The sequence below is a fragment of the Carassius gibelio genome, chromosome A11, assembly GCF_023724105.1.
Source record: "Carassius gibelio isolate Cgi1373 ecotype wild population from Czech Republic chromosome A11, carGib1.2-hapl.c, whole genome shotgun sequence".
Classification (NCBI taxonomy): domain Eukaryota; kingdom Metazoa; phylum Chordata; class Actinopteri; order Cypriniformes; family Cyprinidae; genus Carassius; species Carassius gibelio.
In genome coordinates this window covers 8,240,052-8,258,884 of record NC_068381.1, presented here as the reverse complement: position 1 = coordinate 8,258,884, position 18,833 = coordinate 8,240,052, and the positions used below count along the sequence as shown (strand labels likewise).

Below are 18,833 nucleotides of genomic sequence, written 5' to 3'. Positions count from 1 at the left end.
GGTATGTTGTGAGACTCATGCGAGGTGTTTCAAGGTTTCCTCAGGGAGAAGGTTTGAGGTCTGTGACTTTCTCTGACTAATATTTATTGGTTGCCCATCTAGCCATGACATCCCTATGAACGCACAGTCACTAATACAAGAGAGAAAGGGCATGGAAATGCTTCATAGACAATCAAAGAAGCTATTTGAGGAAGAGAACGGACCAAAAGCAAAGCACTTCCAAAATCTTTAAATTAATATTTCATATTTGATATATTAATATTTGGTCACAGTTTAGTTTGGGGACCAATTCCTACTATAAACTAGCTATTAACTATGACTTTTACCTCAATTTGCTACTTATTAATTTATTAAGTTAGATTTTAAATTTAGGTATGGGGTATAACTTCCATTGCTGTAAACAATCACTGAAAGGCTTGTTCTATGATTGCAATAATACATTTGTTTTTCATTTGTTTTGTAAACTGGGTAAAATGAGATGACATTATTCCACTCACCCTTCAACCATCGAACAATCAAATGACATTTAAAAGTGTAAGAGCATAAACAAGGTACTTTCAACAGACCATGAATAACCCCAAAAAGCACGACTCTTTCCACTGCAATAACAGACAGATGAAATATCACTGTAGTATATCTGTATTATGAAACATGCGTTGCCTTAATCAAACATGTTCATTAACTTCAGCATCGCGTGAAACTACTGCAAAGTGATTACCGTCATTAGATAATAAATTGTATTTACCAGTGAAAACATACAAACCTGGAATTGAAATTATAATTTTGCATTAATTAAATATGCAAAAGTGACAGTTAAGTCACAAAAAATGTCAAGGCTGTTCTTTCTACTTTATATTCATCATATAATGATGAATAAAAAAAGATGACAATAAAGACTGGAATAATGGCTGCTGAAAATGAAGCTTTGTCATCAGAAATTATTAGGCTATATTTTAAAATATATTAAAATAGAAAACATTTATTTTTAATATATATATATATATATATATACACACACACTCAACATGTCAGAAAGAGAGAATAAAACTACAGTATCAGCAAGGTACATAAAAGAATTGTAAGATTTAGGTATACTGATAGCTTACATGGTTCAATTCATTTCCATGCAATAAATCAATATTAGATCTGATTGTTCCAGTTAATTCTAGATATATCTTATTTATCGGAGTATATTTAAATAGTCAGGACTATTGAAAGTCAGGGATTGTGTGTTTGTCCCTAAACTGGCCGATACCAATCTCTGAAGCATGATACTATTACAGGATGGAGCAGTGCCCAGCTGTTGAAACAGGTGAATAATTAATGATCATTTTTTCCCGACAAAGTCAATTCAGAAATGCCCTCACATCAGCTGCACAGCGTGTCTACGCACATAGGGCACACATAATCACAGAAACTCTATCGTCTTGAATTTCATCCTGTCAGAATGTTTTCACAAATGCACAATGCAGGCCACTTGGAGAACCATCTTCCTGTGTAATCTGTGTGACTGAAGGTGTCTACTGCAATCAGGAATGACAGGATGACTGGTTTTTGTCTTTAAGGGCAACACAAAACTTCCTGGTTGTGAAAGAGAAAAGAGATTAACCGAATAAAAGAAGAATTGTGACTTTAATCCACAATAAAGGCTCCAGTCAGATCAACCCAAGGCCTGGGACGTATGTTTCTTGAATAGATCTAAAAAAAAAAATCTCACTTCAAAGGAAAACTGCAAACTAATATAACTTGACTTCATCAAATTATGTGCATCTAACAATGTTAAAGTTGTCCATTTATCAAAACATAAGTGAAATCAAACCTCGCGCGCTAGAAATAAGCAAATTTTGTTCTGCTGACAAGAACTAACATCTCCTGTTTTGTACTAGCCAATGCATTTGAGTGTCTGGACCGAAATCAACCTGCATTCACAACTACTGTTTAGCCTGACCTGGCCGAGCAAACTCATGCAGTGAGAAGCCAAACTTCCGACTAGAGAAAGAAATCACTCTCTAAAGGGGGCCAGGAAAAACACATTAGAAGCCACAAACACGCAGTGTCGTGCGAGAGATTTGCTTACACAATCGTCTTTCCACAGCAACCTTCTGAAAGAGAAGCAGTCAATTCTGCCTCAGCTCAATCACAATGCATTACACCTCCCGCCACAGTGAAGACTTGCATTCATTCTTTAACCGATGAGGTTCTCACTCTTGCTTTTGTCCTCACGCATACACATCTTTCCATCTTTCACTGGCGATTCCTCAGACCGTAGACATAAATGGAATCAATGCAAAACCACTCGAATACAGGCAGGCCACAGAACTATCAAAATAGCCCCACCAAGGCTTGACACAAATCCAATATAAAGTGATCACGCTGGGTAATTAGTCATATCCTTACCCATGATGCAGCAGGCTTTTTGTTCAATACTTACCTTCTTTGCTCAATCAATACTTTACATCTCTCTGTATGCTTTCAGGTCCTACAAAATCACTTCAAACTGTAAAAAAAAACAAGCAGCCCCAGTAGACAAACCAACCTGGAGAAACACCTGTTGAAAACGCTTGTATTTAACTGCAAAGATACTGTCCTGGTCTACTTTTGTAAAAAGGGATAGTTCACCCCCCAAAAATTCTCATTTATTAATCATTTTCATGTCATTTGAAACCTGTACGGCTTTATTTCTTCTCAAAACACGGTAGGATATTGAAAATGTATCGGTGTTTTCATTTTTGTCTATTTTGACGGTCAGTGGGGTCCAATGTTGCCATACTTTCATTGTGCGGAGATAAACAGTTGAAAATATTCCTAAAAAAACATTTTGTGCATGTGTGTTCTACAAAAGAATGGAAATCCACAGAAGAAAGAAAGCTGTACATGTTTGGAATAAACCGGTGAATAAATGATGACAGAATTTCCATTTTTGGGTGAATTATCCCTTTAAAGTTGAGCGACTAAAATGAATGAAAGTCTGAAAAAACGCCACTAGAAAGAAGTCGGTCATTTTCATTGGAAGATCAAGTTATGACATTTTGATTATGCATTAAGAGTTTCAAAAACACAATTGTTCACAATAAAATCAATAATTTCGTTAATTTAAGCAATTTTTTGTTCATGATTGCTCATGAGGACAATTTCCAGATTTCATCAGAAGCATCTGTACATTATATGTTAAATTATTATTATATTTTATCCCCATCATTACCTGGAGTTTAATAAAAGTTGGCATTTATTTACATACATATTATACACTCATATGCCACTAAATGCACCAATAAAACCAATTAAGAGTTCATTCAATTCTGCAAACACTTAAAAAAAAAACCACAAATTCTGATCACAGCTTCCTAGACATGAAATACTGCATGACAGACTCAATAAAAAACAGCATTAATTACAGTAGACCACCACAGACACTGAAGAGCCCACATACACACCAATATTCAGAATAGCGGTCAATCAATGTGGGTTTCTCAAACACCGTCTCCTGCAATCTACAATATTCGGTTACCTTCTAGATTACAGTTGCTTATCAAAGAAAAACATCCAAAGACTGTAAATAACCATGTAGCTGCACTCAATACTGTTAAACCAGACAGTAGCTAGCTAACATAATCTGTTATCTGTTATCTATAACCCTTCCAATCAGCATAAACAGAATTTACTTATCTTTTACATAATCCTACAACACGCTCTATCAGATGAAGCAATGTTAATCTTCTGACAAATGAAGTATGAGTTGACATGCTGTGCTTGAAGATGCAGACTAAATACCATTCATTAGGTCTTAAAACATAAAGAGTTGGCCATGTGCAACCGTTGACTGACAGGGGAACGAAAGTCTTGCAGGGTGACACCGCTTAAGCCACACTCGGATAAAGCCGCAGATAATCCAGCACATTTCACACCACTTGTAACATCTTTCAAGTTAAACGCTCTGGACAACAGCATCACTGACCAACTGGTCAGCTGTCACCAAACCGATCTTTCTGCAGTGCTTGTGTTAGTTTCAGTGACAACCACAGACTTGAGCAGTGATATCACAAGGCCTTCCTCAAATATTTGTCATGTCTTGCACAATTTTGCAACAACTCATGGGAGCGCCACTGAAACAAAACCACACAATAATGTTATTCAATCATACTCATTCTGAAGTGCTGGGAATGAAGTTGACATGAAGTCATGTAAAATGTGTAAATATATATTGCAATGAAAGGCTGTAGAGTACAACTGAGTGTGTCTTAACCGCATAATGTTTACAGAGTTTGACAGATCAGTGTTTTGATGCTATTTCTGTGTTTTTTAAAATGTAACAATTCATACAAAATTGAAAATTCTATCGTCATTGGTTAAAGAAGATTGAAAGCCTCAGTCACCGTTCATTTTCGTTTTCAAAAGAACGATGATTGAGAGTGTAATTTTGCTAAATGTTTATTTTTTCTGTTTTCAAAGAATAAAGAAAGCCACTCAGTTTTAGAACAAAACGACGGTCAGTAAGTGCTGAATGAACAACTATTGTTAAATTAACAGAGGGACAAACGTTAAAATGATTTGGGCTAAAGATGCACTCAATAAAGCTGTGTCTGAATATGCATAATATCTGCCAAGATACTGCTTTAAAAATAACGTTAAAAAGTAGGCCTATGTTCTATATGTAATAAGAAAGGAAATCTGGACATACTACATCCACCATATTAGCACTGTAATGTGACTTACAGTTGCGTCACTTCACTGAAATTCACATAGGACAAAACCAGAGTACTTTCCGACCTAATGTTTTATGAATACTATGAACTCGGACATAATGCTTTTCATCTACTAATTTAGAAGCTATACGTATTTCTGACGCAGCCTATGTTTTTGGTCTTATTTGTTACAACTGTAGCAGTAAATTAGGTGCTTTATACTGACACCCGTTGGCCTGGATGAAGTTTGTTCACTATCTGCATAGTAATTCTTGTTTGATCCTTTTCATCGATGTTTTTCATTAGGCTAGACACATAGTGGACATTATTTTTGGTACAGTGTTTATACATCAAACGGCATAGCTATTTTGACCTGTTTGTCTGTTGATTTTATTGTCCAGTCAGCCTTTCCTAAAGCACAATATAAAGTAAATACATTATTTTTGTATTTGATTTGTAGTAGTAACTGCAAAAAATGCATGACAGGTCCGGTCATGTGATGTCAACATGCCAGTGCCCATGAAGGACCCACTCCATCTAGAATAATACAGCTTTTACAAGAAGACTGACTGATCTTTAGTCTTCATATTATATGAATGTATTTTAATTATATTTCTTCATAGTGCCATTCAATTAGTTGACTGTAAATGTAAATATAGAAATATATCAAATAATATATATATATATATATATATATATATATATATATATATATATATATATATATATAATTCGCAAAAAAAATGACTGAGGGCACCTTTAAGTGATCAGTGTCTCAATCCAGTTAAGAGAAGTACAATCTTTATGCTTGCAGATCTAGAACATTTAAACTCCCATATGCCTCACTCCGGTTTTATTATAAAGATCTGGCCCATTACATATGGACTGCACCGTCCAAAATATAGGCCTTGTTTGTAGAAAACACATTTTTACCTTGTAAACATCCCCGTAGGTCCCGCTGCCTATTCTCTGGATAAGCTCGAAATCCTCTTGTGGATTTCGCCTGGATAGATCGAAACTAGAGTTCATCGTGGGGACTCCTGCCTCTGACTATCAGTGATAGATTTGCTGGGGCCCTGACACGGACGAAAGGAGAAAACCCGAAAAAAAAAAGAAACATACGGCGTCAGAAGGGAATCTCAGTCTCAGTAGTTGACTAACTTTAACATGGCTTCCCGTGAGCTGAGTGCGCATGCGCTGCGCTCGTAGAGTGAATGAGAGAGAATGTCTGGAATGGGAGGATGAAGAGAGGAGGAGGATGGGTTGTGTCAGATGACCAACCTGCTTCTGATGAATACTCTTGTCTGAAATACTCTCACAGTATATATTAGAATGGCATTTTCCTTAATTCATTTTCTTGTTTTGAAGTTTGAATATGGTCAGTGACACTGGTTTGAAAGGCTACTTTGTCTTGATTTTATAGACTATGTACATGTTAATATTAGACAGTGCAGAGTGAACTTTTTATTAAAAATATACTCTATTGATTGAGCATATAAATGTATAATTTGTAGCCTATTTCAAATAATTAATGACAGTTTTTTAGCTTGACTTAATTTAACATATCACATTAAAAGCAGAAGTTTAGCTCGGTCACTGACTAACCTTTCTTGCGAGAAGTTCAGCTCATGACTTCACAGAAAAGTGAAAACTCATGAAAACTGAAGACTATGTACCAAAAAGAGAAACCAGGAATTCATCAGAGATTGTTATTTTTTTTTTTTTTTTTTTTATTTTGATTGATTGATTTATTTATTTATTTGAAACATGCTCAATAGTGCAGGCAAAAATTTAAGCACGATGTAATTGATTATGATGACCTTAAATACATTCCCTTCCTATTTCCAGTGTGATTTTCAGTGTGATTGTGTACAGAAATGTTCCTTCACTTTTAAATTTCTGTTTTTTTCTTTCTTTCTCTTTCTTTCTTTCTTTCTTTCTTTCTTTCTTTTAATGTTATTTTTATGGTTTGTATGTAATGATAACAGTGATGTTTGTGGCTTTCTACATACATTTTCTTCATTTTAGGAGTCACACAAGGCAGTTTGAGGTCTGTTTTCTCACATATATCTCTTGTAATGTGACAAATCACAGACAGTTGACAAAATAACAGTTGTCAGGATTCTCCATGCGGTTGTGACTTACAAAACAGTCTCATACGTCTTCCTCCATCTTCTTCTCTTGCAGCTCAGACAGGATTGTGATTCAGCGCTATTTATTTCCGAATCACAGAGGAGTGTGTGCCAAGAGAGAGCTTCTGAATACTTACACCATGTGGTTGTTATGAAGGTTTTATGAGCCAGGACTATTCAGTCTAATTTATTTCTCAAATGCCAGGCACACATCCAGGATGCAGTTTATTGACTGATTATTAAAGCATGCACTGGCACAGATCAAGGTCTCAGCATGACGGCAGTTATCAAACATCCCAAAGCACATACTGTTCTCCTGTACAGCTTAGAGAAGTATTATTTCCTGGCGGTTCTAGATGTGTTTTCCAGTCTATTCTTCAGGTTTTTATGCAATGACCATTCATTTTGAGATCCTCATATTTTCTACACCATTTTTTTTCTACTCAGCTAGTTATCAGTTTCTTAATATTTATTAAAAAATTATAATTGGTTTTACATAAGTAGATGATAGACGGCTCTATCTACAGTGTAATATTTTATCTTTTATTTAATATATATTATGTATATTATTATTATTATTATTATTTAAATTGTTTATTATATATATATATATATATAGAGAGAGAGAGAGAGAGAGAGAGAGAGAAAATGTGCACTACATTATGTAAAATAAGCAAACTTTGGACTGTTTCATATAGCAGAAATGCATATAAAGCTTATATATTTTTACCTTGTTATAAAAACATTTTTACAATACATTATGTAAAATGACCAAATTTGACCCTGATCCATATATATCAGTCTGACATTAATGCAAATAGATGCATATAAATGTGTCATGATTCTGCCTTCATTTCCTGACTTTCCTCTAGTCTTGAGGCAGGATCATGACAGACCCGTGTTTTGTGTACAAGCACATGGCCTTGTCTTTGGGCCATGTGCTTGTGTTGTCTCGTTCCCTTGCCCCGCCCCCCTTGTTATCCTAGTTTTGTGTGATTGCCTTACCTGTGCCACCTGTTGTGTCTTGATTAGTCTTCTTATTTATATCCCCTAGTGTGCTGTCTTGTGCGGTTCATTGTTTCTACATTTGTGTTTCTACATGTTAGCTTGTGAGAAATAGTATCATTGTTACCCCTCGAAGAAGTCGTTGTGTTACCCGTGAGTGTTTGTTAGTAGTTAGTGTTCTAGTGTTTAGAGTCTTTGTTTATCGCATCAACCCAGTCTTGTTTAGTTATTTAGTCTCTGCCCTAGTCATTGTTTTCGCCCTCGTGGGTTTTGTTTTCCCCTTTTTCCCTTAATAAATCCTGTGTTTTGTGCATCCCTGTCTGCGCTTGAGTTCATCCCTACCCCCCTCGTGTCAAAATGTACAAATGTTTGCGTATGAATATATTTTGACCTTGTTATGAAAAGTTGCTTTTGTTCAGGTCTAATGGATTATAAAAACCTTTTAAATATAAAATAAAAACGTAAATAAAATGCTCCCAAGGGCAATATTATTTATTACATTTTCAAAAGTAAAAAAAACAAACTTTTTGTATAAAGAGTAATTGATTTTTAAATGTATACTGTCAAACCAGATAAGTTAATATAATAATAATTATGAGTTAAAGAAACATCCTTCTTGAAAGTAACTGTTAGTAGGTCATTTTAACTGAAAATACTGACTTAATCTTCGAAGTTACTATAACATTATTAATCAAGTCACTTTACAAGGAGTTTTTGTGTTCACAGAACCAATTCAATTAAATAAAGATAACATAATTTTTGTTAAATTAAATTTAGTTTACCTTCATAAAAACATAATAGTTTTAATTTCTTAACAAATTGCTGGCCTTTATTTTTTTATGTTTTTAAATTACATTATTAATTACAATGGATATAATTATCTATATACATTCAGGGTGGGGAGGGGGGGCAAAATCAGGTTAACAATCACTGTTTTGTTTTCAACTCTTTTATGAAGTAACCGCAAATCATTAACAAAACATCAACAAACAACAAACGTTTGTCACATGGAAATACATTCTCAAAAACAGTGCAAGGCCCTTGAGAAATGAACGAGAAAATTACTGTCAATTTTAGAAGTGGACAATACAGATATCTGAATATCACCCAGCTGAAAACACTACATTTACAAGATACACTAAATTCAAATCTAACATGAACCTTAGAAATATAAAACTTGTAGAATATAAGAGAAAGATTTCCAAAGCGTTCAAGTTTTTTTTTTTTTTTTACGTATATGGACTTTATACTGTGGTAGTCATTTTTATATAGAAATAGACATATACATTTCTATATTTATTCAGGTTGTAGTTCAGGTTTTGAATATATCTTAGAATTGCAACAATTCATTGGTTTTTGCAAAAGAGTGTAAATTAGGACTAGGCAGCTTTTCATTTTATGTGGACTATCTCTTTAATTTCTAAGCAACATGATCACTTACATCCCTCCTCTTGAGAAAGCTGGAGTCATCCTCAAACAGATAAGTGGACAGAGCAAAGGACAGCAGCTCATCGTACATGGACGTCAATTTGAGTGTCGCAATATACCGTGATATTTACATTATGAAATATCGCTATAGTGTTATTGACAATAACCATTATATTTCAATAATGAAATATCATTATCATGTTAAGTAGGAGTGTAGCAATCTACTGATATTGGCGGTATTTAAAAATTAATAGTGCCCATATGATAATATGACTCATAATTATCCAGCCCATTAATCCATTATGAAGCATTAAACTCTTATGTGTTCTTTGCTTCATTCATATTTGACAACGGAGGGCACCCTGCAAGGAAAGTTCACAATCAAGACTCAAAGGAGTAATAAAACAAATGACATTTCAGGAAATCCCTTACATGGACAAAGGCATCTGTTGCTGCTGAATAAAATGCAGAAAGAAATGTTTTGTATGATGAAATAGGAGGAGAATCAGCACATGATTGCAACAGTGTATAATTTATATGTGTTCTTCAAGCCATCTCAGGTATTTTCATATGGAACATTTATATTTATTTTGCAATGCTAATCGAAATAGCCTTTATTTATTAGTGCGTCCAAATAGAAGAGGAACATTAGTCTTTTAACCCATTTCCTTTATCAAAGTTATTCATTATTTTTGGTCTTACAGAGTATGAAACCATGAACACAAATGCTGTTTTTCTACTTGGCACATGGCTTAAAGTTGATTTTACAAGATTTCATTTGTATCATAACTAAGACATAACTGACCCATAAATACCTTTGTGTTTGCTACTAAAACATACTAAGCATTTCTTCAGAAGATTTTGCAGTCTGAGTTGCTTCTTCCTTTGCATAATGTTCTTCTGCTGCATTGATGTTTGGCTGGTCAAACTGTAGTCATCATCATCATCATCATCGCTATCATAACAGTTCAGTCGCGCACTTGCAGGAAACCGCCTCGCCTGTCTCCTTGACACACCCTTAGCTATTGTTGGCACAGTATGCGCGCGACAACCTTGAAATTCCCACACGCGCGTTCAGTTGCACGGTGAAATCTTGTACTACGTGGATGCATAATTCTTCTCAGGAAAAAAAGGAAAGAAGGACAAGCCATTTATGCGGATAAAGGAAGATGCACAAACGCCGAGCAGAGTGCAGGTAAACACGGGCACGGCCATCGCGCATCCCCGATAGATGCCCACACTACCGCACATCACACACTACGCACAGACACACTCCGCTCATCAACTTGTAATGAGAGATCGCTGTTTAAAGCCGTGCATTTTTCCTGGAAACGGCGAGGAAAGTACTCTTTATGTGAGAGATGACTGAGTGAGTTGCGCGGATGTTGGAGACATGGAGAAACGGGCTCTTGTAACGGCGATCAGCTTGTCCATGAGCCTGCTGGCGCTCACGCTGCTGGTCACTGCGATCTTTACCGACCACTGGTACGAAACCGACACCAGGAGCCACAAGGAGAACTGCGACCAATACGGGTCGGAGTCCAACGACCAGAAGAACAGGGAGATGCCCATCTATCACCTGCCTTTGGTGGACAGTGGGGACGCGAAGCGCAACCTGGCTCTCATGAAGCCCATCCACGTAGGGAGTCGAGAGGAGGAACTGCTGGAGAACTGGAGAGCGATTTTGGGCATGGGCATTTTGGAGACGGAGTGCGGGCGCCCGCTGTTCTCCACCTACTCTGGACTTTGGAGGAAATGCTACTTCCAGGGAATGGACAGGGATATTGACAAACTAATTTCTAAGGGTAAGAGAATGGAAAGTTCATTTCAAAGCAACAAAACAAAACAAAATGCACTGAGCACCAACGTATGCTTATGACTTTCGAGTTTATTTTAGGGTTTCTTCAACGTGAATTCGTTTCACAGTGTTTCCTGCACTGAATCACCAGCGCGAACACACAAGCGCGACTAGTGTAATCCATTCCAAACGAATGAGTCGGTTCATTTGAGTTAACTCTAGAACGGCGCCAACAATGCAGTCCGATTCTCGAACGAATGATTCAGATGAGCCGGCTCTTTTCAGTTTATGAAACACAGCGCGACCAGAGTATCTACATTTCCAAACAAATGGTTCTTCTTATGAAGCTGCTTCTTTTGAGTGGATCAATTTATCAGTCAGTTTAACCTGCTACTGTTAGCGTACTCAAGATTCATTGCGGTTATTCTGAATCTTGTTGTGACAAGTGGTATATTTACATTGATTGTGGTATATATAGTTATATATATATAACATATTGATTTTTGTAGGGGGTTCTTTCTATAATGATTGGCTAATGGCTAATTACTAGTCTAGCTATAAAGAGAAAAAAGTGAAAAGGAAAACGTCTTGGTAAACAGACGTTTTGCAATAATTTTATCCTATTTAACTTTAAAATGTGAAATTATCTCATAATTATCAAGCAGTTAACTGAATCATAATAAATCGAAACATACCAGAATCGTTAATATTCCCATCGCTGTAGTTCTGGCTGTTTAACAGATGATGTTAAATGTACAGGCTTTGGATTTGTGAGTGGTGATGAAGATGATGATGATGATGATGATGGTCTGTATGGTGTGTTGCGTCAAATACATAGGTGAGTGTGAATGAATACTAAGCTAAGCTTATGCAGACTCGTGTCCTAAAAGAAAAATTGATTTAATCATTTTTTGTTCTGACACTTATCTGAACTTAAGCTTAATGGACTTTTTGCTGACACTACTACCTGCCTCTCGCTCACTCTCTCTCTCTCTCTCTCGCTCACTCTCTCTCTCTCTCTCTCTCTCTCTTTCTTGACCTGTTTATTTTACTGCAAAAGCACTTTCTGCAAATCAATTTCATGCATGATAGGTCTCAAAAGAACAAAACTTTATTAAATTGCCAAGCAAGCCAGCTGTTTTGCAAAAGTTTCCTTTGAAAGAGATGAAAGTCTCAAGGTGAAAAAAAGGCACAGGAAATGAGTGATGAGTCGCAGTCAATACAGATGACAGAGATCTGATCATGTCAGGATTAAAAGTGGAAGCTGTGTGCCACCTTGCATTTAAATCAAGGCCAAAGTCACACAGATCACTTGACCTTCAGCACCCAGGCTTTGATTTGTGACATAGTCTATTACCGTGAGTCCCTGAATCAGCTCATCAAAGAACAGGCATTCTAAAGAGCTCGGGTTGAGTCCACCATGGCAACCAGAAGATCAAAATTCCCTTTATTTCTCTTGATCATTTTTAACTTGATTGCTATATTGTTTATATGTATCAGTAAGAGTATACTATATACAATTAGTTATATTCCATTTAATTACAATATTATATGATTATATATATTTATGATCTTTTGTCTGAACACAGATTTACACATCAATAAGTCACAATAGATGTGTATACATATATGCAGTTTGCAGAAGATTTTATCAAAAGCATTCATTCATTTTTCCAGTTCATTCATTCCATAAGAACTGAACCCATGACCCTGATGTTGATAGCACATAGCTCATATTTAAGCTACATTTTAATGAGGCTTGTTCATGATAAGCTAGGACAAAGAGATACACGTTACAGGGTTCTAACAGTCATGGAAAACTGAAAAAATCATGGAAAAATATTGAGTGTGTGTGTGTGTAATTTTACATGTTTTTATGTTGAATTTAATCAAATTTGTATTTATTGTGACCGTTAACTGTAAAATAAGTGAAGTGAAGTGACATTCAGCCAAGTATGGTGACCCATATACTCAGAATTTGTGCTCTGCATTTAACCCATCCGAAATGCACACACACAGAGCAGTGAACACACACACACACACCCGGAGCAGTGGGCAGCCATTTATGCTGCGGCGCCCGGGGAGCAGTTGGGGGTTTGATGCCTTGCTCAAGGGCACCTAAGTCATGGTATTGAAGGTGGAGAGAGAACTGTACATGCACTACCCCCACCTACAATTCCGTCCGGCCCGAGACTAGAACCCACAACCCTTCGATTGGGAGTCCAACCCTCTAACCATTAGGCCACGACTTCCCCCCAAAAAAAGTTGTGCATCTCTGTGTTCTAGCACATGGTGCGATAGATAGATAGATAGATAGATAGATAGATAGATAGATAGATAGATAGATAGATAGATAGATAGATAGATAGATAGATAGATAGATACTATTTTTAGTATTCATATAGGGCTGCAAAAATATCACTTTGAGAAAACCTACAGAGTTGAATTCATTATCAGTGAATACAGAAGAAGTGCACATCTAGCCATTTTCGAGGTTTCTCGTTGGCTTGGCTGTGAATTAAAATGTAGTCAGTTCAAGGAAGGCACATTTCAATTTCACCCACACATTTCTAAGGAACTGATAAGAACTAGCCAGACTGGATTCATTTTTCAGAGTGAATGAAGTGCCATGCGGCTGACTGCATCCTTCATGTTATGACCCCAGACAGTGTTTTTACAGAAAAAAAAACAAAGTATAACTCTCAATCTCAGGCTTGGTGCATGATCACTGCAGTCTCAACACAGCTCTCAGAATTAGCTCACAATGCCAGCCAAATCTGTGTGGTGTGGTGTGAACCCAGGCGGAAATAATGACAGAAGGTCACTCTGTCGGAGAGGCGGGTGTTTCAGAAATACTTGGCTCTGTACTTGTTCTTGGCCCAGTGCTGTGACGTCCAGGCAAAGACAAACAAAACAAATATAATAGCAAAGATTAGTGCAAACATTATAACAGCAACACCATTGCAAGGATTGTATGAAGTATGAGCAACTAAAATCACATACCAGAAGATTTGGGAGGGATTTGATTGGTTAGATCTTTGCAAAGCTACATTTGAAGGGCAGAGATTGTCCTTTGGTCAGGGATGTTAAACCAGTGTGTGATCCCTATGCAGGTATTGCAGACCGATGCACATCTGTCAAGTACCATTTCTCCCAACCCATTAGACTCAGGAACATCCCTCTCAACCTGACAAGGACCATACAGCAGGACGAGTGGCACCTCTTACGTAAGTCACCCAAAGCTTCCTCACCGCCTTCTACAGCTCTTGATATGCATTGAATATTAAGCAGTGCATGCAAGCTGGAGTTAAGTGTGCTCAGCAAAGAGAAAGGCATGCAGTGCAATACCATGTAAAAATGACTGGTAAAAACTAGCTATGTCTGCCATGTTAATAGTATATTTGTTTTTGACAGTAATTTGATTGTGGTTATGATACTAAATCAGTTCAATTTATTAGTATAGCACTTACACATTGTATATGTATATTGAAAAAAAATATGAAGCAATTGTAACTGGAAGTACAGTACTGAGGATCTGGATATTACCAAGTATAGATTAAAAATATATATTTTGGGTTGAAAGAAAAGTAACTAAAATTGTTAGAACAGGTGTGTTTTTACATTATTTTCAAGTTTTTTGTTTTTAGTTTAAGCATGTTAGTGGTGAAGACATTATGGGATCTCTAATATAATAATTCCCTTGCTGCAGGAGCTCTTAATATAAAGGCACTTTTCATGTATAAAAACTCATCTACATAAAGATAAAATGAAAAATAAAAATATTCTAAATACTATTACCTGGGAAATATGTGCTGAAAATCTGTACAACGAAAAAAAAGGGTGTAAAAATATTTTTCACTCAGATTTGGCTAGTAAATTTCATAAATAGTTACAAAGGAAAAACAAGTAACGCTTTAAGTTAAAAATGGAAATTTTGAATAACAGAGAATTAAATAGTATTTTTCTTGTAAAATGTACTCCAAATAATCTTCGAAAAATATATATATATTTTTCACAGTATATCAAGTTTTCCTTTTTAACTGTTATGAAAGTACTTTTAGATATAAAAAACTGAAGAAAAACATAAAGCAAAGGCTGTTTTTTTTATGTGAAAGTGTTTCTCTTCTGGAAAAACTGTCTAAAAATATAAGTGACTCAACCAGTCAAATGCTGTCTGTCATCAACTAGCAATAGCAAAGAGTGAAAATAAGGTTTCACAAATGTGACGTTACTAAAGGCTACTGTCTATTGTAAAAAACAACAACAACAACAACGACAACAAAACAGTCTGACACTTTTAAATTTTAAGATAGATGGTCATTGGGTTCTATTGTCCATTATATAGATAAGAACACAGCTCATGCTAATGCAGTTATTATTACATGGCTTGTCATGAATATGTATTCATAACCTTTTCTTGCATCTCCACAAAATTATTATGTGCCCCACGGTACTGTTTTGTGTACACAAACTTGGTTAAATGTCATTTTCTGTCGGAAGGAATCTTATTAGCTCCTGTGATGTTGTAACCTACCAAGTCTTAAGGGAGCCTGCAAGCCTTAATTACAGCCCTCGTTAAAATGCTTCCTAATTAAGCTTTGCATCCTCCATGCATGTGTCCCAGTCAGATTCTATAATGTGATATCACCTTCAAATTAAATCTAACTAAATCAATATCTGCGATAAGCAACTCCAAAACTCAAATGATTGAGCTCAGTGAAAGTTCCTGAAGATAAGGTGTAACTCGTAGCTGTATAGTGTTGTTGGCTATGTGGGCGGCAGTCATGGAAACAGTGTGTTTTTCTACGGTGTTCAGATCTGAGACGCATTACAGCGGGGTTCTTGGGCATGGCTGCTGCCGTGATGCTGTGTGGAAGCATTGTGGCCGCCGTGGGGTTTTTCTGGGAGGAGAGCCTCACCCAGCATGTGTCTGGACTCCTGTTCCTTATGGCAGGTACACCATTCTGCTTATTCGCTTTTATTCTCTAACTTTTTCCTCATTTTTGCTCAGCTACTTGTTACTCATTTTGCCCAGTAGCACACGTTCTCGTAGGTGGTTCTCTTTCCTTTCCAAGTTTTGTCTACCTTGTACATTCTCCCACGTCTTGTCTATTTATCTGTTTATCTCCTTCTGTCTTCATTTTCTATATATATATGTAGACACACACATACACACACACACACACACACACACACACACACACACACACACAAATTGCTGGTAAGTTTAAAAGTTTCGGCCACTTTTCCTGCATTTCCTACAATGTAGTACACCTTTTACTACATTATTACACCCTCAGGAGGCAGTAAATGACTGTCTTTGTAAGTGAATCATTCTTTCAAATCATTCTTTTAAACAGTTCATTCAAAAACCCGCATTCATTCATAAAATGAAAATGAAAGCATCTGATAGGTAAGTAGGCTACTTCTTTTATATAAGTTTGCGACTGTTTAAAAATACATTTAATATCTGAATGTGTTTAGTATGAATTAAAGGTAGGGTAGGCAGTTTTGGAGAGGCTAGCAATAGCAAGCAAGCTTTGAAAGCATAAGATCCCACCCTCCCTGCAAATCACTCTCCAAAGCCACGAACATGAACCACGATATGACTGGAAGAATATTTGATGGTCTTACACCATTCCAAACAAGATACATATAAATACATTTAGACCATTTAATTTGTTAAAATAAAAGCTGTGTCCCAAATGACGCACTATACACTTATTCAATGCATTATGTACTCAAATGTCTAGTATATGAATTATATAAAGTTTTTTCATCCAGCATTGGAGTCTGATAGCTTCTGTCCCTTCAGTTTGTAATTGAAGCTGTGGCAGTTGAGTGCATGAAGTGTTTTTTTGTTTTTTCTTCAGATGTTCAGATGGCTTTTGTGGATTCTCATGTGTTCATCAGATCATTAAGCTCAGTTTTTTTTTTTTATCCTACAGGAATCTTTTGCACAATCTCACTGTGTACCTACGCGGCCAGTGTCTCGTACGACTTATCCAGGAACCCTCCCTTCATCTATGGTCTGCCCAGTGATGTAGACCACGGGTACGGGTGGTCCATCTTTTGTGCATGGGTCAGTCTGGGCCTAACAGTGGCGTCAGGTTGCATCTGTACAACTTATCCCTTCCTGAGCCGCTCAAAGGCTCTTCGCTCCAAAACAGCAAGGGAATCGTCTGTATGAGCGCGGCCTGGAGGACTCAGCACGACATTAATCAGCACTTGGCGCTTTAGTAAAACGGGTTCAAGTGGGACTTCATGCTGTATGGAGCCGTTTTGAATGTCTTGTAGATTTCTGATACTTTTGTTGGGCTCATGAGATGTATTGGTGTTATACCTAACTGGTGTTAAGACAAGACTGTTGCATTTTCTGTGTCTTCAACACACATTTGCTTACAAATCACACACACACACACACACACACATAAAAACAAAGAAAATACACACAAATATACAGTATGTGTGAATATAAGGAGCAAAACCTTTGATTTGAAATGGGTATGTGTATGTTTGTGGGTTGTTGTGATGCAATCATTCTCTCGATCAGGTGAATATTGTACACACTAAGGATCTGAGCCACAGTTTTTTATGCAAACCATCTGAAATTCAAATTATTGCTCTGATCACAGTCAGTGTTATTTTTTTATTATGCGATTAAAGCATACTGGTTTCCCCACCACTTGTAAATGGATACAAGTCGACTAACCATTGGCTCATTTCAAATGAAAATATCAGCTAAAGAAATCAATCAGGGATGAACAGGACACTTTATGTCACCAAAGTCACAACATCAGACAAATGTATAAAGGCATGATTGCATATATATCACCTTCGGGTAACAGCTGGTGGCTGATATTCAAAAAGATTGAAAAATCAGAGAGACACAAGAAGTCTTGAGATCTAAAACGTGGGTATGCAAATTTGTGATTGGATGAGATGTCTCTGAAGATTCAGGACTTGAACGTGACTGTCACTAGCAGTGCACTCTTAATATGGCAACATGTTTAAAGTGGATGCTCTCAAATCTACCAGCCTCGCTCATGAAAGGCTTCTCATAATGTCACATCATTATTGAAAAATTGTTGAAAGTCCTTCCGTTCCACATGAAGTGGCGCTAATATAAAGCGACCAGGATTATATTAACTGCTGGATATTGTTTTCCAAACTGAGCCAAAACAGGAACATTTCCCTGAAACTGTACTGTTTGCCTCAAATCTTCCGTTTGTGTTCCTGAAAGTGTATTGTAAATAAAATATTACCATGATAAAATAAAGGTCTATTAAGAAACCAAACTGTTTCATGTGAACTTAGGCAGAATTTGGGCTCGGGTTTATTTTTGACAGACATATGGTGACTCATTTTAAGCAGTGCCAGCATGTTTTATGCTTTCTCCTATCCAAAAAGAATACTACCTGTGCAGAAAAAGGAAAGTTCGCTGTTGAGTTCACCTTACACAGCAATTTGGCCATTATGTATGGTTTAAGAAATGCAGTTTTTAATATAATTGTTTAATATTGCTGATTTGTTGATGCTATCAGCTTTTATATTGAGGGACATGGTCCTGGAAAACCAGAAACTGTAATATTTTAGTAATATTTGTGTACTTTTTATCATTCTTTATAATATAAACAGTTTTATTTTAAATTTTCTAGTTTTTTATTTAAATTTTAGTTTTAGTAACTGTATGTGCTTTTGTATTTTTAATTCGTTTTTGTTACTATATAGATTATTTTTTATTTCAGGTTTAGTTTTAGTAATATTACAATGACCTGTGTCATATAC

At 36.3% G+C, this 18,833-nt stretch overlaps 2 protein-coding genes across 8 annotated transcripts in view; one reads left to right on the top strand and one right to left on the bottom strand.

The window, feature by feature from the left end:
- Positions 1-5,883, bottom strand: part of LOC128022215 (mitogen-activated protein kinase kinase kinase kinase 3) — a 54,668-nt gene extending 48,785 nt beyond the window's left edge. For 4 of the 7 annotated variants that reach the window (XM_052609548.1, XM_052609550.1, XM_052609549.1 and 1 more), the window contains exon 1: positions 5,616-5,883. In XM_052609548.1, coding sequence (XP_052465508.1) covers positions 5,616-5,711 — 96 coding nt within the window. In that variant the 5' untranslated portion in view covers positions 5,712-5,883. The remainder of the gene's footprint in view (positions 1-5,615) is intronic. The other 3 variants (XM_052609551.1, XM_052609554.1, XM_052609555.1) reach the window with 1 other exon arrangement.
- Positions 5,884-10,201: 4,318 nt separating this feature from the next.
- LOC128022211 (transmembrane protein 178A) lies at positions 10,202-18,343 on the top strand. Its single transcript, XM_052609545.1, has 4 exons — positions 10,202-11,052; positions 14,159-14,272; positions 15,862-15,999; positions 16,994-18,343. The coding sequence occupies exons 1-4, from the start codon at positions 10,641-10,643 to the stop codon at positions 17,233-17,235; spliced, it is 906 nt and encodes a 301-aa protein (XP_052465505.1). The 5' UTR covers positions 10,202-10,640; the 3' UTR covers positions 17,236-18,343.
- The last annotated feature ends 490 nt before the right edge of the window (positions 18,344-18,833 follow it).

Bases quoted from the DNA above. Each gene is read 5' to 3' on its own strand.
- LOC128022211 (XM_052609545.1), top strand. From the start codon at position 10,641: ATGGAGAAACGGGCTCTTGTAACGGCGATCAGCTTGTCCATGAGCCTG. The intron at 11,053-14,158 runs GTAAGAGAATGG...ATCCCTATGCAG, and splicing joins TGACAAACTAATTTCTAAGG to GTATTGCAGACCGATGCACA. The intron at 16,000-16,993 runs GTACACCATTCT...TTTATCCTACAG, and splicing joins ACTCCTGTTCCTTATGGCAG to GAATCTTTTGCACAATCTCA.